The 27,661-nt window shown below is 38.5% G+C and overlaps 1 protein-coding gene and 1 long non-coding RNA gene across 2 annotated transcripts in view; one reads left to right on the plus strand and one right to left on the minus strand.

Annotated features, from left to right (window-relative positions):
* Positions 1–21,104, plus strand: part of LOC113015838 (uncharacterized) — a 67,379-nt gene extending 46,275 nt beyond the window's left edge. The window contains exons 2-10 of the mRNA XM_026158191.1: positions 15,707–15,919; positions 16,250–16,385; positions 16,858–17,396; positions 17,952–18,268; positions 18,389–18,570; positions 18,678–18,850; positions 19,142–19,356; positions 19,496–19,587; positions 20,959–21,104. Of these exons, the coding sequence (XP_026013976.1) occupies positions 15,707–15,919; positions 16,250–16,385; positions 16,858–17,396; positions 17,952–18,268; positions 18,389–18,570; positions 18,678–18,850; positions 19,142–19,356; positions 19,496–19,587; positions 20,959–21,036 (1,945 nt within the window). The 3' untranslated portion in view covers positions 21,037–21,104. The remainder of the gene's footprint in view (positions 1–15,706; positions 15,920–16,249; positions 16,386–16,857; positions 17,397–17,951; positions 18,269–18,388; positions 18,571–18,677; positions 18,851–19,141; positions 19,357–19,495; positions 19,588–20,958) is intronic.
* On the minus strand, positions 8,008–8,255 carry LOC113015841 (uncharacterized). The gene is made up of 2 exons (XR_003271169.1): positions 8,217–8,255; positions 8,008–8,138 (listed from the first exon to the last, which is right to left on the minus strand). It is a non-coding gene; the product is annotated as an uncharacterized LOC113015841 (long non-coding RNA).
* Positions 21,105–27,661: the final 6,557 nt, after the last annotated feature.

Consider the following 27,661-nt stretch of genomic DNA (forward strand, 5'->3'; position numbering starts at 1 on the left):
AGGTATGGGTACATGTGTTTGAGGTATGGTAACAAAAGCTTCACGTTGTGTTACTTTAGTCTGAGCATGGGTTAGAGAGTTATTCCCATACAGCTTATGACAAAATTTGATCCGAAGTGATTGATGGCCCTAATCACGACCTTTTGACCCCCCGCCCCTCCCCTCCGTGGGAAACCCCCGCGTGACGAATCGTATCCGGAGAAAGGGGGGTGGGAAACCCCCCGCGTGACGAATCGTATCCGGAGAAAGGGGGGCGGACCCCGGAAGCGCGCCATCTGTTGCTAACCGTAACGAATTGCACCCCGAGAAAGGAGGGGTGAACCCCGGAAGCGCGCCATCTGTTGTTGGGGGAAAAAAAAGTTTTTAGAGGGAGGGGGAAACCTCCGGAAGCGCGTCATCTGTTGTTGGGAAAAAAAGTTTTTAGAGGGAGGGGGAAACCTCTGGAAGCGCGCCATCTGTTGGAGGGGAATAAAAAAGCAGAGAGAGGAGTCCGTCACAATTTCTAAGGCACAGACACAAGATGGATTCTTTCCTTCTGCAGCGGTCCTGTGTCCGATGAGATCTGCTCTCCCAAAGAAGAAGGCTTTGAATATGACATATTCAAATACAGCATATTTACTATGGAAGACATCGATCCGGACCTTATGACCCTACCGGAAATACTCCGGAAGTGTCTAGTCATTTTCAGACCTGTTGCGTCATGTTCCCTAAGCACAGCGGTGATGCAGCAGCTGATTCTGTGATGTATAGAGAGACAGAGCGGATGTAATTTTACTTTCTTAAGCTGCACCGGCGTTTGTAATGGAAATAAAGAGTGACTTCCTGTAGAGATTTCAATAGTAATTTTATTTTCCTATAATACAGACGCTGTAAAAAAACCTTTAAGATACACCATAGCTTGTGATGAAAAGAAGAACTTTCTATCCGCTTGTAACCTACAGGCTGCCTATGTGTAAAAACGGATAACTGTCCCTTAGTGAATACTACTTTTCCTTTTGAGAGACTGAAAAACAAACCAGCGACAGGCGATCTTGTTTCACACACACACACACACACACACACACACACACCCCGCGGGACCAAGGAGGAGTTTTTTTTCTTCAATACTTTAACAATAAGTTTTCTCAATAGATAGAAAATGATGACGCTGAGGAGTCAACATCCGATATTATCATTGCTTGTAACCCGGTAAATAATTTCGTACATCTCCCCATAAAACAAGTCTTAGTGGAAAAAAGCTCATATTCGAATAAGTTTATTCCCCTCTGTGGGAAAGAGTTTTTTTCTCAGAGTCAACCATGAGGCGAGTTTTGTCAACAGTAAGAACAAGGTCAGACAACTGTTGCCCATTTGGTAAAACAAATACCCGTCTCAAAGTCATATTTTACCGTTGCAGAATGTGGAAAACAGACGGCGTTCGCAAGAAGGCAATCAAAAAAAAAAAAAAAAAAAACAACCCTCTCTAACTATTGGTATTGTCAAGAGAAAGATGCGAAAAACAGATGCTTCGCTAGACTAGGATAAAATGAGAGAAGAAACGGGAGGGGAGTCGATATCTACTCAGCCCCTACTGTGACAGTTCTACCAATCGCGAGGAAGAATCCGTGAATATTATGTCAGCATTCCGTTCAAACAACGCCGCCGATCACACACACACACACACACACACACACACACACACACACACACACACACACACACACACACACACACTGCGGGTCAAGGAGGAGTGAGACGGCAGAATAGTTTTTTTCTTCATTACTTTTACAATGGGATTTCTCAATAGATAGAAAATGATGACGCTGAGGAGTCAACATCCGATATTATCGTTGCTTGTAACCCGGTAAATAATTTCGTACATCTCCCCATAAAACAAGTCTTAGCGGGGAAAAAAGCTCATATTCGAATAAGTTTATTCCCCTCTGTGGGAAAGAGTTTTTTTTTCTCAGAGTCAAGTTTTGTCAACAACTGTTGCCCATAAAGTAAAACAAATATCCGCCTCTAAGTCGTATTTTACCGTTGCAGAATGTGGAAAACAGACAGCCCTCACAGGAGGCACCATAGTTAAAATATTTAAATTTCAACTAAATTTGTAGTAATGATCGGATTTCCTCACTTATCTACACCACACTCCTTGTCCTTGATTTCTTATCGTTCCTCTGTCCCTTAATAGAAACCACATATATAGAAACTATCCTCCCTTTCAGTTGTCTTTTGCACTTCCATATCGCAAAGCAGTTACTGTAGGTTATTTTCTGCTTATGCATTAATGTAATTAATTAACTTATTTATCCTTAAGTAAGGTAATGACTTGAGTTCTAATGCTTTTTGTCTCTTGAGTTAGCTGTCAATGTGGGATTTTTTTTCCCCTTTTGTCCAGTTAAAGCTGCCTTTCATTCTTCAACACAGCTTAAACTCTAATAGGTAAGCTTTCTTGTAATTTCTTAGTTCTGCAGGCTTCTTGAAAGACATCCGAGACTCTTCTTTGGATGCTGGCTGCCTTTTGTTTTGTTTTCTGTCAAGATGATCCCACACCGCTTCGATCATCTTGAGGTTCGAACCCTGGAGAGATCAATCCATGACTGATGCGTTGTTTCATCCAGGCATACTTTGACTACATTGGCAGTATGTTTGCGATCATTGTCGTACTGAAAAATGAAGTTGAAGCCAATCAGACACTACGTGGTATTACATGGTCGATCAAAATCTGGTGGAACTTTTCTACATTCATAATTTGATTAATTTGGATAAGAGCTCCAACAACACTGGCTGAAATCCAGCCTCAAAGCACGGTAGAGTATCCACGCTGTGTTAAAGACGGCTATAGACATTCACTGTTGTATCTCTCTTCGGACCTCTTCCATGCATATTTCAAATTTGGATTCATTACTCCATAAGACATATTACAGCTGATTTCTTTTTCCAGTCAATTTCTTGTGTAATTTGGCACACCTCAGCCTTATTTTTCTCTGTTCTCCTTCCTTAAGAATGGCTTATTAACAGCCACCCTTCCAACTCAGATAACTTTTGATGAGGTTTCATGAAATGTTTACAGCACTTGAGTTACTCGCCACGGCCATCCTAAATGCTAAAAACACTAAACTTTAATTCTAAATTACGTAATTAACGTTAACCAGAAAAAACAAGCCAAAGTCGAAATGTTGCTGAGCTGACCTGTGGTATGCTAGGTCTTCTAAAGCACGTATAATGTAAACAGAACTGGTCTTTGCACAGAAGCCTGTGGAGCTTCATAATTAACCTCAGTGTGTGAAGAGGACTCTCCATTTAATAATAGCTGTAATAAAATGTTATGGCCGACGGTGTTAAACGCTGCACTTGGGTCTAGCAGGGAAGATTTCAACTTTTCAATACGAATGAAGGCTGCAAACTGATTAGATTAATGTCTGATGATCTTTTCTGTGCTTCTTCAAGTTTGTAACACCAAACATATTAAAGGATGATGTAAGGCTCACAGGAAGAGTTTAATTAGACACACATTTACTATTTTCTTTATACTCTTTCTTTCTTGACATGTTTAATATGATTACTATCAGAGGAGAAAATGAACCTTGTGTAGTCTAAAAACTTTTTTATTTAATCAAACTGTAATGTTGTTGAACTCTGACGGACGTGTCTTTTAATCTTGTCAACAAATCCTTAATCATCTAAATCTGCCATTTATCATCTAGTAAAATGTTCCCTCTGCTTCTGTTGCACATCTCCCCCCGACACTCTCTGCTTCACCTGTCCTGTGCAGCTGGTTCAACCCCTGCCTGCCTCCTTAAACTGGGGTGTTTAAATCTCTTTACCTCTGTTGTGAACTTCACACAAAGTTTGTGGTAACAAAATCAAACTGACGAGGATCTCGTTTGAAAAACACACACACTCACGAGACAAAATAAAAACAGACTGCTCAAAGCAAAAGCAGAGCCCTCACAGCTGGTAGTACAAACACAGTGACAACATGCGTATTAGATACCCTCAGTGCCAAAAGCATAAATATGAAAAAATGTGATCACCAAGAATATCCTAAAAATGGCATTGAGGTGGGTGTTACAGTAAAGAAAAAAAAAAGTAGCCAAATTTTCATCGGAAAATGTTGAATTTTAGTAAAAACAATGCTCTGTAGTTTGATACTGTCGTTACAGACAAAGCAGATGTTTAAAGCCTTTGGACGCACATTTGAAACGCACTCATTCTCCTTATCAGCTGGAAACATTAAAGCCGTAAAATGACTTTTTCAAACGGATAAAAACTATTGAACAGCAGCAATGATGAGCCTGTTCCAAAATTTGAATGTACATGTGTTGAAGGTGCGGGTCTTGTTGAATTATTAAACATACTTTCTTTAATTTTTCGTGCCACAAAAACAACAACTTTTAATTTTCTTCTGCTTGAGTCTCGGCCTCGGGTAGCTCTACTTATCATTGCTCAGTCAGTCGTCTGTTTGTGCTACTTTTTTTCAAGGAGCAGTGGATTATTGGTAAGGGTGACTTTATGTGTTTAGCTACTTAAGTGGAAGTACTGTGGAAAGTTTTACCTTACATACATAGATCTACCAGTACAGCTTCTGAGGTAACTGTTTACAAAATGTTATAATCTATTCAAAGGTTCTTTGCAATTTTACATTGATAAACATTATCCTTAACACATTTGGCCCACATAAAGTACTATGGCCATCACACTGTCATTTAGAATTGTTTAAATAACTCGTGTCTTAAGTCCTTCCATCAAACAGAAAATTAAAAAAAAAAAAAAACATGGTTCACTTTTACATCACAAAATGTTAGAAATATAAGTCGTTCATAACAACCTGAAAGGTTGGGAGTTTAAAATGCAAACCGATGGAAGCAGAAGTAGAAGACTATAATGTCTCAGAGCACACGGTGTCTATTAATGTGTAGACATGTATAAATAAGAGCTTAATAAAGATGCTTAATTTCTTAAGAAATAAACAGGTGTTAGTCACTTTTGATCTTTATCAAAAGTGGATGTTGCATCTGTGGCTAAACCACTGTACCCAAAAAAACTTTAAAAATCTACTGTGTGTGAGGCTGTGTAAGTAAAGCTTGCCCTTCACACCCGCGTGTAATAAACCATTTGTTGGGGGGTTGTGGATTTGGCACCTCAGCATTGTGAAAGTGGGGAAACATGTTTCTGGCTGTGCATAAGATTCCTCCTTACAACTTAGAATCTCAGTTCTAAATGAAATTCAGATGTTTTTTTAAGTATGGCTAATGTATTATTTGACTTCTAAGGCACACACACACACACACACACACACACACACACACACACACACACACAAGAACAACACAGAGAAGAAGAAGAGGGGGTCGTTTTACTACGCATCATAAAAACGCAATCATTCATCTTCCAACTGTATCTTTCTGTTCTGGCTTTAGAATCATAGGTTGTTTACTGAGCCGTACTTTGGGAGTCATACTGTTGTGATACTGAGGAGAAAAGGGTAAGGTTTGATAGACTAAACCCTTACACACATAACTTGAATAACCTAAAGAGTGTGTGAGACTGCTAGCTGTGTTGTTCAGCATTAAACTCATCTACAAATGTGTTAGTAAAGAGCGACTTGTACTTCTGTCCCATTAAGCAACGGTTTAACAAATTTCACTGCAAACTATAAAAGGAATCTGGATTTATATAGAACATAGTAGTGATGGATTAAGTGCAGGAAACACTAGTATAAGGTGTCTATTGAACAAATCTCCTTCAGCGTTCAAAATGACCAAAGTGAGGCCTACAGGCGTTTCTCTCGATTGGTTGTGTTCAGGGAAAAAGCAGCTAAATACACTGAGACTGCTCCCCATTGTTAGTGAGTTAACTCTGGATATCTGTAGGTTTTGTCAAACTTGGAGTGAACAAAAGCAGAAAAACAGTAAAAGATGCAGACGGTGAAAGTCTGGTTTATTTCATGAACACAATGAAACATTTTACAGTCCACAGAGCAAAGTAGCATACATGATAAATAGATACACATAACATGAGAAGTAAAACTCGTCGTCTTACCACATGTTATATTCTGTAAACTTAAAATAACCACAGAAATTAGAGTTTAGTGTTTTAAGTCATCTATTAAAAACATGAGTCAACATTACTGAAGTGACGCTTTAACGATGCGTCTTATCACCGTGTTTATGATGATAAAACATGTTCTCTCGTTAGTAGTTGTCTGCGCTGTCACTTGTCATGAAAATGTCCAGAGCCAGGGTTCCTCTTCAATTACCATTGATCATTAATAGGGTCACAAAAGATTTGTCACATTATCCCCATAAACAAAATGCTTTTATAGAAATCATTGTGATACAAATATTTAGATTCTTGATTCACAATGTGCACGAACTCAAAATCTTTAGAGGTTCATATTTATAAAGTATCGCAAATAATACATTTATACCATTGTATGAGCTACTTCTTGTAAAAACTGATTGAAAAAAGCTCCTGTCGTGACCTTCCTTCTGTGAGGACACACACACACACACACAGAGAGAGAGAGAGAGAGAGGGGGAAGATCATTAGGATTGGAGGCGTTTTTGGATTTTCACTTATTGTTGGCTTTACAGTCACATAAAATTCATTCCAATTTTTTTGCCTTTGCTTCAATTAAGGTGTTTCTTTAAATCTACAGCAGCTTCCTTTTCAAAAAGTTTACTGACATAGTAAGGAAGTAGCTAGGGAACTCAGTAAGTATGAGCAACAACAGCTTAGGGACTGTTTCTACAATAAAGAGGAATTCATCATCATCTGCAGTTCATCAAAAAAAAAAAAAAAAAGTGCCATTAAAAACAATTCAGCAGATCCTCAAAGTATGGATACAATCTGTTTTCAGCTGTAGAGGTACGCTTCATGTACTTATCAACATGCAGTTTAGAGGCTTGCATTAGAGTGCTTTGGTACTTGGGCCTCTTTTATTTAGCACGGTTATACCATTGTGTATTTAGCTATATAAATATGCTCAAGAGTCTATTGTATGTTTGTCATGCAATTAAAAATTCAAAAATATAATTTTTAAATCAGTAACTTTGCAAATTTAGAGGAAATGTTTTTGGATAACAAATGTGTCACATTTTCAACAGGGTTTGAATAATCAACGTTAACACAGAGACATTTATGCGCTGGGTATAACAGACATCCTTACCTTGGAGCAGAGAAACACGGTGTATTGTTGCTTTTCTCTATTGTATAAGCAGCGCCCGACTGTCAGAAACGCTCTGTGCGGGTAGCAAAGTCGGATCTGACGCACATCCAGGAATCCGTGTGAAAGAAAGGTCTCGCTGCAGCTAGGCTCTCAGGATAGTCAGGCTTTTATTTATATTTGCATTCTGGTGCGTTAAAGCAGCCTCTGTGTCCCGCTTGGATCCTCATTCCGAAAATTCAGATATTTAAATAAAATGGTGAATTGGCTAGTGATGAGGAGCCACTTAGATCCGTAAAATGAGGTTTGATTAAATTAAACTCTTATGAACAGCTATGAACTCTACCTCTCTGCTGATGTGTTCCAAACAAGCAATGTTTTCTACACGTCCAAACTGTGTGCTAACTACCTCACACCGCTGTGTCTGGGATCCGAAAAAATAAAAAGTTAAAACGCTATACCTTGGGGGGGAATTGTGAAGTGCTGAGGAAACTACTGTGTGTCTGGTGGGGTGTTTTTATATAGGTGGACTTGGTTTCAGTTGGCCTCTGACATGATAAGATAAAATAAAGGAAACTGATTGTAATGGAACTACAGTGCTGGGATGCTCTTGATAAGGCAGCCTCTTTTATTGTTTTATGACTTGTTTTGCTGACTGTTGAGGGCCTAACTGTAACCAACTCTGTCTAACTGTTGCAGAGTTAAGAATCTGTAGTTTTTAGAAGTAACACAAGAAAAGTTTATTTCTAAAGGAATACCTGTTGTTTGTGGTGCTCTATTTAAAACTATTAGTGTCATGAACCGAAGTTCAGCGCACAAGCTGGACCCAGAAGCAGAGCCAACACACACAGGAGTACGAGAAAATAAACTTTATTTTAACTGAAGGTGTCCCGGGAGGGTAGAAGGAAAACACGCGTGAAACTCGAGAAACCAAGGGACCGGGAGATGAGTCGCGCAGGAACGCCGAAAACGGGACTGTGGGAGGCTGCAACAGAAAAAAGGACAAGAATTATTGGGGCGCGGGGAAATAGCAGCATACGTGGGGGAAGAGTATGAGTCTTACGGTGACAGCGGGGCCGTGGGAGCCGGAGGGAGGGGTGAGGGTCCGCGCTAAATTTGCAAAGTTACTGATTTAAAAATTATATTTTTGAATTTTTAATTGCATGACAAACATACAATAGACTCTTGAGCATATTTATATAGCTAAATACACAATGGTATAACCGTGCTAAATAAAAGAGGCCCAAGTACCAAAGCACTCTAATGCAAGCCTCTAAACTGCATGTTGATAAGTACATGAAGCGTACCTCTACAGCTGAAAACAGATTGTATCCATACTTTGAGGATCTGCTGAATTGTTTTTAATGGCACTTTTTTTTTTTTTTTTGATGAACTGCAGATGATGATGAATTCCTCTTTATTGTAGAAACAGTCCCTAAGCTGTTGTTGCTCATACTTACTGAGTTCCCTAGCTACTTCCTTACTATGTCAGTAAACTTTTTGAAAAGGAAGCTGCTGTAGATTTAAAGAAACACCTTAATTGAAGCAAAGGCAAAAAAATTGGAATGAATTTTATGTGACTGTAAAGCCAACAATAAGTGAAAATCCAAAAACGCCTCCAATCCTAATGATCTTCCCCCTCTCTCTCTCTCTCTCTGTGTGTGTGTGTGTGTGTCCTCACAGAAGGAAGGTCACGACAGGAGCTTTTTTCAATCAGTTTTTACAAGAAGTAGCTCATACAATGGTATAAATGTATTATTTGCGATACTTTATAAATATGAACCTCTAAAGATTTTGAGTTCGTGCACATTGTGAATCAAGAATCTAAATATTTGTATCACAATGATTTCTATAAAAGCATTTTGTTTATGGGGATAATGTGACAAATCTTTTGTGACCCTATTAATGATCAATGGTGATTAAAGAGGAACCCTGGCTCTGGACATTTTCATGACAAGTGACAGCGCAGACATCTACTAACGAGAGAACATGTTTTATCATCATAAACACGGTGATAAGACGCATCGTTAAAGCGTCACTTCAGTAATGTTGACTCATGTTTTTAATAGATGACTTAAAACACTAAACTCTAATTTCTGTGGTTATTTTAAGTTTACAGAATATAACATGTGGTAAGACGACGAGTTTTACTTCTCATGTTATGTGTATCTATTTATCATGTATGCTACTTTGCTCTGTGGACTGTAAAATGTTTCATTGTGTTCATGAAATAAACCAGACTTTCACCGTCTGCATCTTTTACTGTTTTTCTGCTTTTGTTCACTCCAAGTTTGACAAAACCTACAGATATCCAGAGTTAACTCACTAACAATGGGGAGCAGTCTCAGTGTATTTAGCTGCTTTTTCCCTGAACACAACCAATCGAGAGAAACGCCTGTAGGCCTCACTTTGGTCATTTTGAACGCTGAAGGAGATTTGTTCAATAGACACCTTATACTAGTGTTTCCTGCACTTAATCCATCACTACTATGTTCTATATAAATCCAGATTCCTTTTATAGTTTGCAGTGAAATTTGTTAAACCGTTGCTTAATGGGACAGAAGTACAAGTCGCTCTTTACTAACACATTTGTAGATGAGTTTAATGCTGAACAACACAGCTAGCAGTCTCACACACTCTTTAGGTTTTTCAAGTTATGTGTGTAAGGGTTTAGTCTATCAAACCTGACCCCTTTCTCCTCAGTATCACAACAGTATGACTCCCAAAGTACGGCTCAGTAAACAACCTATGACTCTAAAGCCAGAACAGAAAGATACAGTTGGAAGATGAATGATTGCGTTTTTATGATGCGTAGTAAAACGACCCCCTCTTCTTCTTCTCTGTGTTGTTCTTGTGTGTGTGTGTGTGTGTGTGTGTGTGTGTGTGTGTGTGTGTGTGTGTGTGTGTGTGTGTGTGTGCCTTAGAAGTCAAATAATACATTAGCCATACTTAAAAAAACATCTGAATTTCATTTAGAACTGAGATTCTAAGTTGTAAGCAGAAATCTTATGCACAGCCAGAAACATGTTTCCCCACTTTCACAATGCTGAGGTGCCAAATCCACAACCCCCAACAAATGGTTTATTACACGCAGGTGTGAAGGGCAAGCTTTACTTACACAGCCTCACACACAGTAGATTTTTAAAGTTTTTTTGGGTACAGTGGTTTAGCCACAGATGCAACATCCACTTTTGATAAAGATCAAAAGTGACTAACACCTGTTTATTTCTTAAGAAATTAAGCATCTTTATTAAGCTCTTATTTATACATGTCTACACATTAATAGACACCGTGTGCTCTGAGACATTATAGTCTTCTACTTCTGCTTCCATCGGTTTGCATTTTAAACTCCCAACCTTTCAGGTTGTTATGAACGGCTTATATTTCTAACATTTTGTGATGTAAAAGTGAACCATGTTTTTTTTTTTTTTTAATTTTCTGTTTGATGGAAGGACTTAAGACACGAGTTATTTAAACAATTCTAAATGACAGTGTGATGGCCATAGTACTTTATGTGGGCCAAATGTGTTAAGGATAATGTTTATCAATGTAAAATTGCAAAGAACCTTTGAATAGATTATAACATTTTGTAAACAGTTACCTCAGAAGCTGTACTGGTAGATCTATGTATGTAAGGTAAAACTTTCCACAGTACTTCCACTTAAGTAGCTAAACACATAAAGTCACCCTTACCAATAATCCACTGCTCCTTGAAAAAAAGTAGCACAAACAGACAACTGACTGAGCAATGATAAGTAGAGCTACCCGAGGCCGAGACTCAAGCAGAAGAAAATTAAAAGTTGTTGTTTTTGTGGCACGAAAAATTAAAGAAAGTATGTTTAATAATTCAACAAGACCCGCACCTTCAACACATGTACATTCAAATTTTGGAACAGGCTCATCATTGCTGCTGTTCAATAGTTTTTATCCGTTTGAAAAAGTCATTTTACGGCTTTAATGTTTCCAGCTGATAAGGAGAATGAGTGCGTTTCAAATGTGCGTCCAAAGGCTTTAAACATCTGCTTTGTCTGTAACGACAGTATCAAACTACAGAGCATTGTTTTTACTAAAATTCAACATTTTCCGATGAAAATTTGGCTACTTTTTTTTTTCTTTACTGTAACACCCACCTCAATGCCATTTTTAGGATATTCTTGGTGATCACATTTTTTCATATTTATGCTTTTGGCACTGAGGGTATCTAATACGCATGTTGTCACTGTGTTTGTACTACCAGCTGTGAGGGCTCTGCTTTTGCTTTGAGCAGTCTGTTTTTATTTTGTCTCGTGAGTGTGTGTGTGTTTTTCAAACGAGATCCTCGTCAGTTTGATTTTGTTACCACAAACTTTGTGTGAAGTTCACAACAGAGGTAAAGAGATTTAAACACCCCAGTTTAAGGAGGCAGGCAGGGGTTGGACCACCTGCACAGGGCTGGTGAAGCAGAGAGTGTCGGGGGGAGATGTGCAACAGAAGCAGAGGGAACATTTTACAAGATGATAAATGGCAGATTTAGATGATTAAGGATTTGTTGACAAGATTAAAAGACACGTTCGTCAGAGTTCAACAACATTACAGTTTGATTAAATAAAAAAGTTTTTAGACTACACAAGGTTCATTTTCTCCTCTGATAGTAATCATATTAAACATGTCAAGAAAGAAAGAGTATAAAGAAAATAGTAAATGTGTCTAATTAAACTCTTCCTGTGAGCCTTACATCATCCTTTAATATGTTTGGTGTTACAAACTTGAAGAAGCACAGAAAAGATCATCAGACATTAATCTAATCAGTTTGCAGCCTTCATTCGTATTGAAAAGTTGAAATCTTCCCTGCTAGACCCAAGTGCAGCGTTTAACACCGTCGGCCATAACATTTTATTACAGCTATTATTAAATGGAGAGTCCTCTTCACACACTGAGGTTAATTATGAAGCTCCACAGGCTTCTGTGCAAAGACCAGTTCTGTTTACATTATACGTGCTTTAGAAGACCTAGCATACCACAGGTCAGCTCAGCAACATTTCGACTTTGGCTTGTTTTTTCTGGTTAACGTTAATTACGTAATTTAGAATTAAAGTTTAGTGTTTTTAGCATTTAGGATGGCCGTGGCGAGTAACTCAAGTGCTGTAAACATTTCATGAAACCTCATCAAAAGTTATCTGAGTTGGAAGGGTGGCTGTTAATAAGCCATTCTTAAGGAAGGAGAACAGAGAAAAATAAGGCTGAGGTGTGCCAAATTACACAAGAAATTGACTGGAAAAAGAAATCAGCTGTAATATGTCTTATGGAGTAATGAATCCAAATTTGAAATATGCATGGAAGAGGTCCGAAGAGAGATACAACAGTGAATGTCTATAGCCGTCTTTAACACAGCGTGGATACTCTACCGTGCTTTGAGGCTGGATTTCAGCCAGTGTTGTTGGAGCTCTTATCCAAATTAATCAAATTATGAATGTAGAAAAGTTCCACCAGATTTTGATCGACCATGTAATACCACGTAGTGTCTGATTGGCTTCAACTTCATTTTTCAGTACGACAATGATCGCAAACATACTGCCAATGTAGTCAAAGTATGCCTGGATGAAACAACGCATCAGTCATGGATTGATCTCTCCAGGGTTCGAACCTCAAGATGATCGAAGCGGTGTGGGATCATCTTGACAGAAAACAAAACAAAAGGCAGCCAGCATCCAAAGAAGAGTCTCGGATGTCTTTCAAGAAGCCTGCAGAACTAAGAAATTACAAGAAAGCTTACCTATTAGAGTTTAAGCTGTGTTGAAGAATGAAAGGCAGCTTTAACTGGACAAAAGGGGAAAAAAAATCCCACATTGACAGCTAACTCAAGAGACAAAAAGCATTAGAACTCAAGTCATTACCTTACTTAAGGATAAATAAGTTAATTAATTACATTAATGCATAAGCAGAAAATAACCTACAGTAACTGCTTTGCGATATGGAAGTGCAAAAGACAACTGAAAGGGAGGATAGTTTCTATATATGTGGTTTCTATTAAGGGACAGAGGAACGATAAGAAATCAAGGACAAGGAGTGTGGTGTAGATAAGTGAGGAAATCCGATCATTACTACAAATTTAGTTGAAATTTAAATATTTTAACTATGGTGCCTCCTGTGAGGGCTGTCTGTTTTCCACATTCTGCAACGGTAAAATACGACTTAGAGGCGGATATTTGTTTTACTTTATGGGCAACAGTTGTTGACAAAACTTGACTCTGAGAAAAAAAAACTCTTTCCCACAGAGGGGAATAAACTTATTCGAATATGAGCTTTTTTCCCCGCTAAGACTTGTTTTATGGGGAGATGTACGAAATTATTTACCGGGTTACAAGCAACGATAATATCGGATGTTGACTCCTCAGCGTCATCATTTTCTATCTATTGAGAAATCCCATTGTAAAAGTAATGAAGAAAAAAACTATTCTGCCGTCTCACTCCTCCTTGACCCGCAGTGTGTGTGTGTGTGTGTGTGTGTGTGTGTGTGTGTGTGTGTGTGTGTGTGTGTGTGTGATCGGCGGCGTTGTTTGAACGGAATGCTGACATAATATTCACGGATTCTTCCTCGCGATTGGTAGAACTGTCACAGTAGGGGCTGAGTAGATATCGACTCCCCTCCCGTTTCTTCTCTCATTTTATCCTAGTCTAGCGAAGCATCTGTTTTTCGCATCTTTCTCTTGACAATACCAATAGTTAGAGAGGGTTGTTTTTTTTTGTTTTTTTTTTTGATTGCCTTCTTGCGAACGCCGTCTGTTTTCCACATTCTGCAACGGTAAAATATGACTTTGAGACGGGTATTTGTTTTACCAAATGGGCAACAGTTGTCTGACCTTGTTCTTACTGTTGACAAAACTCGCCTCATGGTTGACTCTGAGAAAAAAACTCTTTCCCACAGAGGGGAATAAACTTATTCGAATATGAGCTTTTTTCCACTAAGACTTTACAAGGGTTACAAGCAATGATAATATCGGATGTTGACTCCTCAGCGTCATCATTTTCTATCTATTGAGAAAACTTATTGTTAAAGTATTGAAGAAAAAAAACTCCTCCTTGGTCCCGCGGGTGTGTGTGTGTGTGTGTGTGTGTGTGTGTGTGTGTGTGTGTGTGTGTGTGTGTGAAACAAGATCGCCTGTCGCTGGTTTGTTTTTCAGTCTCTCAAAAGGAAAAGTAGTATTCACTAAGGGACAGTTATCCGTTTTTACACATAGGCAGCCTGTAGGTTACAAGCGGATAGAAAGTTCTTCTTTTCATCACAAGCTATGGTGTATCTTAAAGGTTTTTTTACAGCGTCTGTATTATAGGAAAATAAAATTACTATTGAAATCTCTACAGGAAGTCACTCTTTATTTCCATTACAAACGCCGGTGCAGCTTAAGAAAGTAAAATTACATCCGCTCTGTCTCTCTATACATCACAGAATCAGCTGCTGCATCACCGCTGTGCTTAGGGAACATGACGCAACAGGTCTGAAAATGACTAGACACTTCCGGAGTATTTCCGGTAGGGTCATAAGGTCCGGATCGATGCCTTCCATAGTAAATATGCTGTATTTGAATATGTCATATTCAAAACCTTCTTCTTTGGGAGAGCAGATCTCATCGGACACAGGACCGCTGCGGGGCTGCAGAAGGAAATCCATCTTGTGTCTGTGCCTTAGAAATTGTGACGGACTCCTCTCTCTGCTTTTTTATTCCCCTCCAACAGATGGCGCGCTTCCGGAGGTTTCCCCCTCCCTCTAAAAACTTTTTTTCCCAACAACAGATGACGCGGTTCCGGAGGTTTTCCCTCTAAAAACTTTTTTTTTCCCCCAACAACAGATGACGCGCTTCCGGGGGTTCGCCCCCCTTTCTCGGGGTGCAATTCGATACGGTTAGCAACAGATGGCGCGCTTCCGGGGTCCGCCCCCCTTTCTCCGGATACGATTCGTCACGCGGGGGGTTTCCCACCCCCCTTTCTCCGGATACGATTCGTCACGCGGGGGTTTCCCACGGAGGGGAGGGGCGGGGGGTCAAAAGGTCGTGATTAGGGCCATCAATCACTTCGGATCAAATTTTGTCATAAGCTGTATGGGATTATCTCTCTTATATATATATATATATATATACATATATTTTTTTTTTTTTTTTTTTTTTTTATTCAAGCGTCAGTGAATTATAATGGTCAAACCCCAAAACATTTTCTATTTTACGGACGTTTTCCATTTTTTTTCAAAGGAAATTTATAAGCATGCTATTACTTTATGCATTTTTTTTCTTTCAAATTATGTTTCGGTTATTTGTGTTTGCTATTATACTCAACTCTTACATGCACGAGCAACTTTAAACATATTCAAGTGGGCTAAATGGCTAGCTGTGATACTGTTTTTTTAATATGAACTGTGTAACATTTTATTTTATTTATAAAAGCTTAGCAACAGTTTAACGTGTAAGCTGGTCACTACCAAGTGACATTAGCAACTTTCTTAAGGAACTGATAGTGTCTAAGTATAGGTAAATAAAACAAAGGATACATAAATCTGAATATAGTTTCTGTTTTGTTTTATAGGGCCAAGACACATTATCATGATACTTTCAACAAAGTTGTCATCCTTCTTCCACGGCCATCAAGCAGTGTTGTTGTCAAGCATCGCACAAAACAACATTTACATGAACAAGGGCATATATTGAATGGATTTGAATTCCAAAAATCCTGGGACCAGAAAACTGTCTCTGAACAAATAAGGGACGCCTTTGGAGATAAACTTTCTATTGATGTAAGGTAGGTTGTGCTAGCAGTCGAAACCTAATACGACACAGCTTTTGTCAGTAGTCTTTTCGATATCTAGGCATTTCAAAGCTTTACATAACGATTTAAGTCAGAGAACAGGTAGACATGAATCAGTAAAGTAAACTAAAAGAACCAAATCAGTTATCCTTTCTTGAACACTCCATTTTTGGCATACTTTTTTGACATTTGTATAAAGTTTACTTCTGTTACTACTGGTTTAAGTCTGATTCAAAGACGAAAACAAGATTAGCTCTAAAAAAGTTATTGGAACATTTTTGCTGTTTTGGATTTTAAACATTTTACAACTTAACTGTTTTCCAGCCTGGAGTTCCTGATGGCTTGTGGCAACATACTGATTGCGCCCAAACTGCGAGCAGGACAGGAGCTGGATGCAAATCTCATACATAAAATTTATAAATCGAGAGCCCTATACATCAGACCATCAAAACCAATTTTGGTACATTATTTGACTTTTAAATGAATCTACATAGCACTGTACAGTAATAATATGAAGACCAGAAATTGGTGCATAAACAACCTTTGAACTTTCTCATCTCTGTTCTTTTTAAACTTGCCTTTCACCTTTTGTAGTTGGATAGAATAGTACCAAGTTAATGTTCCTTTTTAAAAATGTTAATCCTAAGCTCTGGTATTGACTAAATTTACAGCTGCTCTGTTGGGCTGTTTGTGAATTATAGAACGTAAGACTACTGCTGTTCAGGAGATGTGTTACAATTTTGTCTGCCTAGTATGTCAAAGTAATTGTGAGAAAGATCTATTAACTCTTGAAATTTCTCACCCTATGGTAGCTGGGATAGGCTCCAACCACCCCACCTCTGATAAGAATAAGCAGAAGAGGTTGGATATATGGTATTTAATGTTCAAATTCAATATATGTGAATTATTATAATTATTATTTTATTTCTAAGGATGATATTACAAGCTACAGCAGTGAGGAAAACTGTGAAGAAAACCCTGTTTCATCAAGGCAGCTGCGCTCATCATCTTCAGACAGTTTTACCAGTTCAACAGCTGCCTTCCAACCAATCTCTGCTCCGACGCAATCTCCTGCCTCATCAGTTTGTAATGGAACATTATTAACGGAAACTCCTGCCTTGACCCATGAAAGTAGTATCTCACACAAGTACAGCAGCGCTTCAACAAACATTTCCTTCAGCCAGTTACCAGTGTCTTCATTGGAAATCTACCCTTCCACTAGTCAGCCTTCTACCTCATCATCTGCATCTTTAAGTGATCCAGTTCTGGTCCTGACGTGCCGAAATACCTCAAGCTCACCCTACCAGACCAGGAATCCAGAGAATCATTGTTCAGCATTACCCTGTACATCAACACACAGTCAATCTGTAAACTACGATAACTACCTTTCAATCATGACTCCACTATCTGACATGTCTTCTGATGATGAGGAACTTAACCAGGCTATACTAGCAAGCCTGCAGAGCGAAAGGTTAGTTTCAAATACAAATGTTTTACAGTAGCCAATTAAACACACCATATTTGTTGCAATCCAATACTGTAACCAGTGTTGTGAAGGAGTGTAATCCATCCTCAGATATTTATATGCATATATGATATTTATATTTGCTGTTAACAAAACAGTTTTTTGAATAATGTCTACAGAGTCAAATGATAATGCTGTAATGCTGGCAAATTTTATTTTATTTGAAATAGGCAGCGAATTTTTAACAGAGCCTATCTGACAATGAAGTGAAATTTACTTATTGTTATTTACTTATTGTGCATTGAAACTATTTTTCTTTGCTCTAGTGCTTTCTAGTTCTCCAAAACATATAAACAATACAAAAAGCCACTGAGCAATATACTCCTTTGTACATTTTGCTTATGATTATGATAATTTCCTTTAGGGATTATTAAAGTATGCTGATTCTGATTTTGACAAAACTTTGTATGTCCTTGTAGCCCTTGTATGTGAATGTTTTTACTGATGTTCTTTTCAATATTTTTTCTTTTTTTTTTTTTTTTCTTTTTTTTAATCCTACAGGACTTCAAGTTGTTTGGTATCAGCAAAAGATATTTTGGAGGAACTTTCTGCAAAAGTAAACCAACAGAAGAAATGCAAGTTCAACATTAATAGATCAACAGTCCTGGATGGAGCAATTAGAGGTTTTAAACGAGCAACATATGATCCATGCCACACAATTTCTGTCAGGTTTTCTGACGATATGGGAGTACCTGAAGAGGCTGTTGACTTGGGTGGACCAAGAAGAGAATTTCTAAGACTTCTGATCGAAGCTTTGCCCCTGTCTCCAATGTTTGAGGGTGAAGAAGGCAAAATGAACTTGGCGCTTGATAGTGCTGGTATGTATTGATTTTAGGCTGATATCCCTGGAGTAATGCAATAAAAAAATCATTTTTATGAAGTTCTTGTCAAGCGCTTTCATGCATCTATTGACATGTAATGTTTTTCATTATTTCTAGCCATGAGGGAGGACAGGTACTTCATTGCAGGCAGAGCCATTGCAGTAAGCCTTGTACATGGTGGTCCACCAGCAGGCTTTCTGTCCCCAACACTCTTCTCTTGCCTTGTTGATGGCCCAGATTTGGCTAAACCAGTTTTAGAAGATGTTGCCGATAGTGACCTGCGTGAAAAAATTAAAAGGGTAAAACTGATTTGTCAGTTGTTGGATAATGTTTTAGTATTGTGTGCATTTCGTTCTACTCCATGTATTAATTGGGGCCCATTAATTTTTTATTTTTTTATTTGAAGGTTAAAGAGTGTAAATCCTTTGAAGATCTGATAGTAGCAACTGAGCCACTTCAGGAATACTTAGCCAATGCTGGCTGCCTGAGGCCGCTACGGAGGCTGGAAGACAAGGATCTGCTTATACATGACATTATCATGTTCCAAGTAATACACAGAGTCCGTGGTCCATCTGAAAGGTATGTATGTATGTATTTATTGTTGTCCAATAAGTAACTCAAACCCATGCAGATTGCCTTGTATTCTGGGAATTTTGTGTGGCATTTCTTTATGTGTAGGTACACCATGCCTCCAAAGGTGACAGCATCACATGAAAAATGCAGATTTGGGACATACACTTTTGATGATGTGAATAATCTGAAGTAAAAATTATTGTATATATAAATTCATATGTTTTAGATTATACTTCTTGGATCCATTCATTTTTGATGTGATTTGTGATTTTAAAGGTAATTCTGATTATCATTTAGATTTCAGGATGGACTATGGACACTTGAGGTGCTGGACAAAATCCAAGCTCACCCAGAGAGTTTTCGCACCCTTCTATGCTGGTCACCTTCAGTGCTTACAGCTGACCTTCTTGACAGCCTCTTTACCATCTGCCTTTCTCCAGCTGGGAGCAATAAAAGGCATGCTGAAGCAGTTGTCATTAGTTTCTGGAGAGACTACCTAACAGATGCAGAAGGTAAATTTAGCGTTTTAAGCATTGTGTGTTCAATTTATAATGCAGTGCATCTTTTCATTGAATCAGTTAAAAGTAGAAATGCTTGCTGTGTTTTTTTTTGTCTTTAATGCCATTTTTGACAGTATTGCTTTTCCTTTAGATCAAGACGGAACACAGAAGCTGGGGACAATTCTTGCCTTCGCCACTGGAGCCAACACTGTTCCACCAATTGGCTTCTCTCCACAACCGTCCATTGAATTTCTTCACCAAGAGCCTGATGCACAAGCCATGTCTAAACTACCCATTGCAAACACGTGCATCAATTGTTTAAAGTTACCACTTCATACCTCTTACAAAGACTTTCAGGAGAATATGGACTTTGCATTAGGTAATACACATGGTTTTGGAATAGCTTAATTCCTGGTCAGGTTAGTATGCTAATCTGAGTTTTGCACTCAGTTAAATTAATGAGTGTCGACCATTAAGTAATTCTAAGGGTGGGGGTGGGGGGGTTGTTTTGAATATCATTGCATTTTCTTTCCCAGAAATCAAACAAATGTTCAAAATGTTCCACCTAAAACACCAATTAACACACTTGAGACCAAGCTGAATTTACTTTATGTTGCCATATTTCATATTTCACCCACCTATTTTGTGATTGGAGGCTCTGTTTTTGCATTGACCTTTTAACAAATGTTCATTTGCTTCAAGTCTATTTGCTTGTCAGGGTACCATTCTACAAGTATACAATAGTTATATATACTAACATAATTCAATAATAATTTTTTCATTGCATTAATGTATGTGCATTGTGATTATTTTTGTTTTCTAGCTTTGTACTTGTTTGTTGCTTTTATTCTCTGGTGTTCTTCAATATTGTTTATCTGACACTTCTATTCTATTTGATCAGTGATCCATGTTTGATGTATTTACTGACTGTATTAATGTTAATGTTATCAGTTTGAGTCATCTTGTTCCAAGACAATACATCTGGTGATTGTGATGACCAAAAACCTCAATAAAATGTGGTTGAACAAATTTATTTTTTCTTTTAACAAGGTGTTTTAAAACAAAACATGGTTGTAAAATCTCAACAGACTCACATAATACAACTCATAAATTCTTTAAAATTGTATACAAACTGTCAACATGCATGTAAAGGTTGATAGTAGCATTCTTGAAATTTAAAGCTGTGACTAAACTTCTAATAATACTGAACTAACAACAGTCTTGGCACTGTATTCTTTTTAAGCTGCACAACCACAATTACAGTAAATGAAATTTCTCCAGAGGCCTTATTGATATTTTAGGATTGTCTCTCAAGAAAACGAACAAGGTTGCAAAATAAATCTATACCGTTATTGCCATCATCTTCAAATGGATCAAAGGTCTGTTGAAGTGTAACCATCATGGTGTCACTGATGGAAATGTTAATTGATGGAACAACGATATTATTGTTTGTCTCCAGCTCTGGCAGTGGTCTGCATTCATCAATACCAAAGTCATTTTCACAAATACCATTCATATTTGGGTTATGTATTCCTGCATCGTTGATAATGCCCCTTTGCCACAGCTGAAGAGGGGTTTGCCCTCCTTGTGTTGAAAGTCCATGGTTATTCCACTGGTTCTGAAATTCTGTGGCAGCTCTTTGAATACGTGGCAAATATATATAATGAAGACAAAATAAATGGACCTCATTAAGTGAATCTAATACACCATGCTCCTCCATAAAATTGAAAAGATTAACAAAATGATATGAGACCACTCGATTTAATTTTTAATTAAATTTAATTTGTTCCACTTTTAACAGTAATACACAAAACTCTGGACTCGGACCTCTCTCTCCCACAGTCAACACAATACCCGTCATAATCACAAACAGAGAGCAACAGAATTATCATAAATCCAGTAACTCCAAAAACATTAATAACCTCCGGCCTCTTCAAAAATATCAACATCCATTCAACTCTATTGTCAATAATCCACCAGTCTCAATCAGTATGGCACTTTTAAATGTCCGCTCTCTGTCGAACAAGTCTTTTATTATTAATGATTTAATTTTAGATAATAAACTTGACTGTTTATTTTTAACTGAAACATGGCTGGGTTCGGATGCACCAGTTGTTCTCACTGAGGCCTCCCCACCAAATTTTAATTTCTCTTTTTCTATTAGACGTGGTAAGAGAGGTGGTGGGACTGCATCTTTAGCCAACAACACACTCACCACCAAACAAATTTTATTTGATAATTTTACCACTTTTGAATTCCACGCTATTGTTTTCAGCAGCCCTCCAGTTTTATCTGTCACAATTTATAGACCACCTAAAGACAGCGCTGCTTTTATCAAGGAATTCTCAGAATTTTTAACAAACATACATTCAAAATATAATATGATAGTTTTAACCGGTGATTTTAACCTGCACATAGATAATCCTTCTGACCCTGCAACAAAAGAATTCTTAAACGTTCTTCACTGTTTGGATTTTATCCAGCACGTCACGCAGCCGACTCACAACAGAGGACACACTCTGGACCTGGTCTTCACCCATGGGCTGTCCACCAGCGTGTCCTCTGTTGTTGACTTGGCTGTCTCTGACCACTACTGTGTGTTTTTTAACATCACCGGTTTTATTCAGCGGGAGACCTCGGTGCGAACTGTGAGGAGGCGCTATCTAACCTCTGAAGTGGCTGCAAATTTTACCAGGGTTTTAGTCAAATGCCCCCCTGTGATTTTACCTGCACCCTGCGATTTGATTTTTAGTTATTTTAACAGCAAACTGAAGAAAAGCCTTGACTCCGTTGCTCCACTCACCACCAAAAAGATTAACGTAAAACATGCATCACCCTGGAGAAACAAAGAAGTCAAAAAACTCAAAAGAAATTGCAGGGCAGCAGAAAGGAGATGGAGGAAAAATAAAAATACTATCAACCATCAAATATTTTCCGAGCAACTTAAAATGTACAATAATACATTAAGGAAGTCAAGAAATTCATACTTCGCCAAAATAATCAGTATTAACAAAAATAATCCCAAGGTCCTCTTTTCCACCATAGATCATTTATTTAACCCTGATTTTAAAAGCTCCAAAAGAACCCCCACAGACTCACTCTGTGAGCAGTTTGCAGACCACTTCAGGGGAAAGATCAGCGCCATCAGATCTGATATTTTATCTAATCGCGATATGATTGTAAACACATCTGAGGGCTCGATTGTACCTGAGGAGACACTGGACAGCTTTGTCCTGGTTAATGCTGAGAACCTTCAGAAAGTTTTCTCCACAGTGAGACCCACCACATGTCTTTTAGATCCAATTCCTTCTTCACTCTTTAAAACACTTTATGGATTTTTTGAGGCTGAGCTTTTATACATGATGAATTGCTCTCTTCAGTTGGGTGTCTTCCCTGCTGCCTTTAAAACGGCGTGTGTGAGGCCCCTTCTGAAGAACAGCAATTTGGATTGTAATGATTTTAATAACTACAGACCTGTATCCAACTTACCATTTTTAAGTAAAGTCTTAGAAAAACTTGTTTTTACTCAGATTACTGATTTTCTGAATGATAGACAGATCCTGGAGATATTCCAGTCTGGATTTAGGGAGAACCACAGCACAGAGACTGCTCTCCTAAAGGTTTTAAATGATCTTAGATGTAACTGGGACGCCCAAAAGCTCTCAGTCCTGGTGCTACTGGATCTAAGCGCAGCCTTTGATACAGTAGACCACGCTATTCTTTTAAACAGACTAAAACACATGGTGGGCCTCTCTGGTGCTGTACACAACTGGTTCACTTCCTATCTCTCTGACAGATCTTTTATGGTGAGTATGGATACATGCTCCTCTAAGATCCATAAAATGACATGTGGTGTGCCTCAAGGGTCGGTTCTAGGCCCTGTACTTTTTAATTTGTATATGTTGCCTCTCGGCAGTGTCATCAGGAGGCATGGAGTGAACTTCCACAGTTACGCTGATGACACGCAGCTGTACATCTCCGTGTCTCCTGATGACACCAGACCAATGGATGCCCTTTTTAACTGTATCTTGGATATAAGATCTTGGATGGCAGAAAACTTTTTACAGCTTAACCAGGACAAAACTGAAGTTTTAATTGTCGGTCCTGAGGCTCAGAGAGAGAAACTTTTTTCTAAATTAGAGGCATTTTCACTATGTCCTTCGCTACAAGTGAAAAACCTGGGTGTTATTTTTGACTCTGAGCTTGGTTTTATCCCACATGTTAAACATGTAACCAAAATTGGATTTTATCATCTAAAAAATATAGCCAGAGTCCGCCCTATTCTCTCTCGGGCCAACACGGAGATGCTGATGCATGCTTTTATTACCAGTCGCATTGATTACTGTAATGCCCTGCTCTCTGGTCTTCCTAAGAAGAATATTTCAACTTTACAACTCTTGCAAAACTCGGCAGCTCGTGTGCTGACGAAGACCAGAGGGCGGGCCCACATTACACCGGTTTTAGAATCGCTGCCCATAATCGCTCAATTCTTTGATTTTTCACAGACCTGCCAGTGATAACACTATGCCTGTTCAGTCCTTGCCTGTAAAGCATGAAACGGGCAACACCAGTGTTTTCTAGTCCATGATCACATCTCACGCTGGATGGCATTCCAAAGTTCTGAACACCAACCATGAACAGTGACAAAACACTTGATGCCCTGTTGTTATCTAAACACGCAAGGTAGATGATGGTTCTACTGAAACCATCCACACAGCCATGGAACACCATCCTCCATCTCACAAGTTTGTGGTTTCCATCTATATGCCTATAGAAAAACGAAATAAGTATAAGTTATGTATGGGGAAACTATGACATGGTCAAGGATATGCACACGTTTGAGTAAATAAAACAATGAGTTATTTTGCTTTAGATAATCCATTTCGCTATAGACTTAGAATCAGGACTGTTTTTCTGTTAGAATTTTCTCACCATAACTGATTGGGGAAAGGAACACTGTACAGTCGTCGACGTATTGCATTGCGTCTTCTGAGGGAACGTCCAAAGGGGTCAATTTCTTGTAGACTTTGTCTTACACGCCACCTTTGGATTTGTAACCCACGTGATCTCAAGCTGCCATGCACATATCGTTCACCTGCATTTGTGGTATACTGAAGAATTTCCCTAACAACCCTGTTCAGGTTTTCATCGGATAATGTTGCATAAGTCAGTGGCTCAATGCCAAGGTCCTCTCTGTGCCTGTACAGAGTACGGGAGCTAACCCCTAAGCATGTTGCAATGCTTTGCCAGTTCATTCCAAGAGATACTAAATGAGATATTTGCTCTCTTGAAATGCTGTATCGCGGTCGACCTTGAGAGCAAGTCATGAGAGGTGGAGGTAGCAAGACAAGTCTGTTCTCAGATGTAGTTCCTTGTCTGGTTTCATAAGCAGTCAGTAAAAAAATTAGCCATCCATTTAAGGACTGTAATGTATTCACTGCTTCTCTATTTCTTGTATCGTCAACAAATCTTGAGTGTATTTATGCAAGGGTAAAGGATAAACACTGGGATTGTATGTATATATAGGAGTACAAATATATATGTGTTGAAAGGTAAAGGGTATGTATATATATGTATGACTAGAAAGGGCTGCACCTGCAAGGAGAATAAATATATGTCAGCATAAAAATATGTAGCATTAAGAAAAATAGAATACATGTGTGTGAAAGGAAGATTAATGGATTTATGTGAGAGTGAATATACATGGATATGAAATAAGAATAAAGGTGTGCGAGATGACAATATATGTATGTGAGAGTGAAAATATATGTATGTATGTGAGAGTGACAATACATGTGCCTGAAAGAAGAATATATGTATGTGAGAGTGACAATACATGTGCCTGAAAGAAGAATATATGTATGTGAGAGTGAAAGTATATGTGTGTGAAAGAAGAAAATATATATGTGAGAGTGAAAGTATATGTGTGTGAAAGAAGAAAATATGTATGTGAGAGTGAAAGTATAAATTTTGGCTTGTACGGCCCCTCATAAGTTTGCCTAAAGATTTTGGAAGTTGTGCGGGTAGTTTACCCACAGCCATTTCAATGACGTTTTGTAAAATGGCAAAAATGTTGACCTGCTTTGTTGCTGTGCCTGTCTTTAAGGCGACCATGTTGTTCAGCCTAACAAGAAACTGAATTATAAAGTTTCTTTCTTTAGTTTCTTGTGTCCTTTGCCCTGGACTGGGGATCTGTTCTTCAGACGTTTCAGCAGGACTGGTCTGATTTTCCCAAACAACAGAACCCTTTATCCTTTTCTCCTTTACCTTATTGATCTCTGATATTAAAATTCTTGTGACATTTTCTGCAAATGTTGACTGACGAAATACAATGAAAAATCGTAGCAAGTCCTTGGAGTTGTACATCTTCTGCAGTCCATGGAAAACAGACTTAACCACCCTGTTTATAGATGTTGGCAGTTCTGCAGGTAATTTTCCTGCAGTTTTTTCTGTGACTGTTTTGATGAGTGAAAACATGTCTATGGGTTTTATGACTAATTTAGTTTTTGTTGCAATGGTGTTTGAAAGCTTTACAACAAACTGAACGATAAAGTTTTTTTCATCCATTTCTCGTCTCTCTGCCTGTGTACGGGTCATAAAGACGGATTTGAAGAGAAGTGTCTGCATCTCCTCTTCAGATATTTCTATGGGCCTGGTTTCCTGTGGACTGTCTCCTTTAAAGGAATCCATTTGAGTTTTTTTCTGTGCTGTTCTCTGATCCCGTTACTAGTGTCTGTAATAACTTTTGTTTCTAATGTCTCTGCAAAGCAAACCGTCGGTGTTGAATTGTGCTATACAAATAAACTTGCCTTGCCTCCGCCCCTATTTATGAGCTGGTAGGACCAGATCAAAGCTGAAAATGTATCACGTGACACCGACGTCTGCTCTGGAGTGTGATGTCACTGGAGAGGGTGTAGCGACTGTTTTTATGTGTTGTCATTAGCAACAAGGACGGTAAAACCATCGTGTACGCTTGTTTATTTCCCTTTCACAATAAAGCTCAAGATCCTGTTGAGACTTTTCAAAATAAACTGAATGACGTGAAAGAGTGTTTACGGATGAGTATGGGCTCAAATTGTGGTCATAAATATGTTGTACTTGTAAAAAAGATTTGTATGTGTAAAAAAGATTTGTGTGTGGACTTAGCCAAAAAGTACATGTGAAACTGGAACCGGCAACCTTCCGATTACAAGGCGAACTCCCAACTCTTGAACCACGACCGCCCCACAAATAAATATCAAAATATTTATGACCACAATTTGAGCCCATAGATGAGAGCAAAAAAGAGCCGGCAGGTGCTAAAAATAAACCTTAGACTCAAACGTTAGAACAGGCCTTTCCCCGCAGCACGCCGTTGAATAAATACTCACGAAGAAAACGGCGGCCGTTACAACTTATGTATTGTTTCATGCATCGGTTAAAACACTCAACTCCAGGTACACGATGCCCAGCTGAGTCGAGCTGCCCGAGATTCACAGAATTTACAGAAAATGTTACATTTTTGTGATTTCTATCGTTATCGGGGCTATCCGGTTGTTCAGTGATGACGCGACGAATCCTACTTCCGGGTCTAAAGTAGTCTGCGTTTAATATGGCTTTTGTGTTGTTAACATGTTTAATGTTATCTATTTTCTTCTATTTAATCTCAAAAAGCTCCTAAAACAGTCAGTGATCCCTGTTGACCTCCCTCGGCTTTTATTACCGCTAATCATTTATTTAAGCTCAGTTTTTAAAACCTTAGGATGTAACTACAGCCCAGCCCATGCAGCAGTATATGAATGACTAACCTCGTATTGTGGATGGATTATCTCAGTTGTTCTCCTGGCTGAAGTTTGGTCCTTTTACAGCATCCTGCCATGCGATTACATTTGTTCCTGACCACCGAGAACACTCACGTTAACTTTTATCGAGTGGAAAAAAAGTTAGCTTGTTTATATTATGCTAACATAGCTGTGTCGCTAGCGGTCACGTAGCACATCATTATATACCAGCTAGCCCAACTTCAGTAACCCTACAAACGTCACTGCTGTCTTCATTTATGCTGGAAGTGATAGCAGAGCTGTACGTTTTAATTTGTTTCCAAAACCCCGCAGTCAGGACATGCTATATTGTATTTAGATAGAAGCTAGCGAGCTAACCCCCTGCTAACTTCTAACTCCGTTAAATGTCATAAATTCCGTTTTCATGGATGCCTGGATGTTAAACTCAATTGTTACACCTGGTAGAGCAGAACGCTGATCATTTTATTAAAGATGAAAGACTTTAGACAGTTTTTCAACTCTCAGTAATGCTATAGTGATCGTTTGATATATGGACC

The sequence above is a fragment of the Astatotilapia calliptera genome, chromosome 23, assembly GCF_900246225.1.
Source record: "Astatotilapia calliptera chromosome 23, fAstCal1.2, whole genome shotgun sequence".
Classification (NCBI taxonomy): domain Eukaryota; kingdom Metazoa; phylum Chordata; class Actinopteri; order Cichliformes; family Cichlidae; genus Astatotilapia; species Astatotilapia calliptera.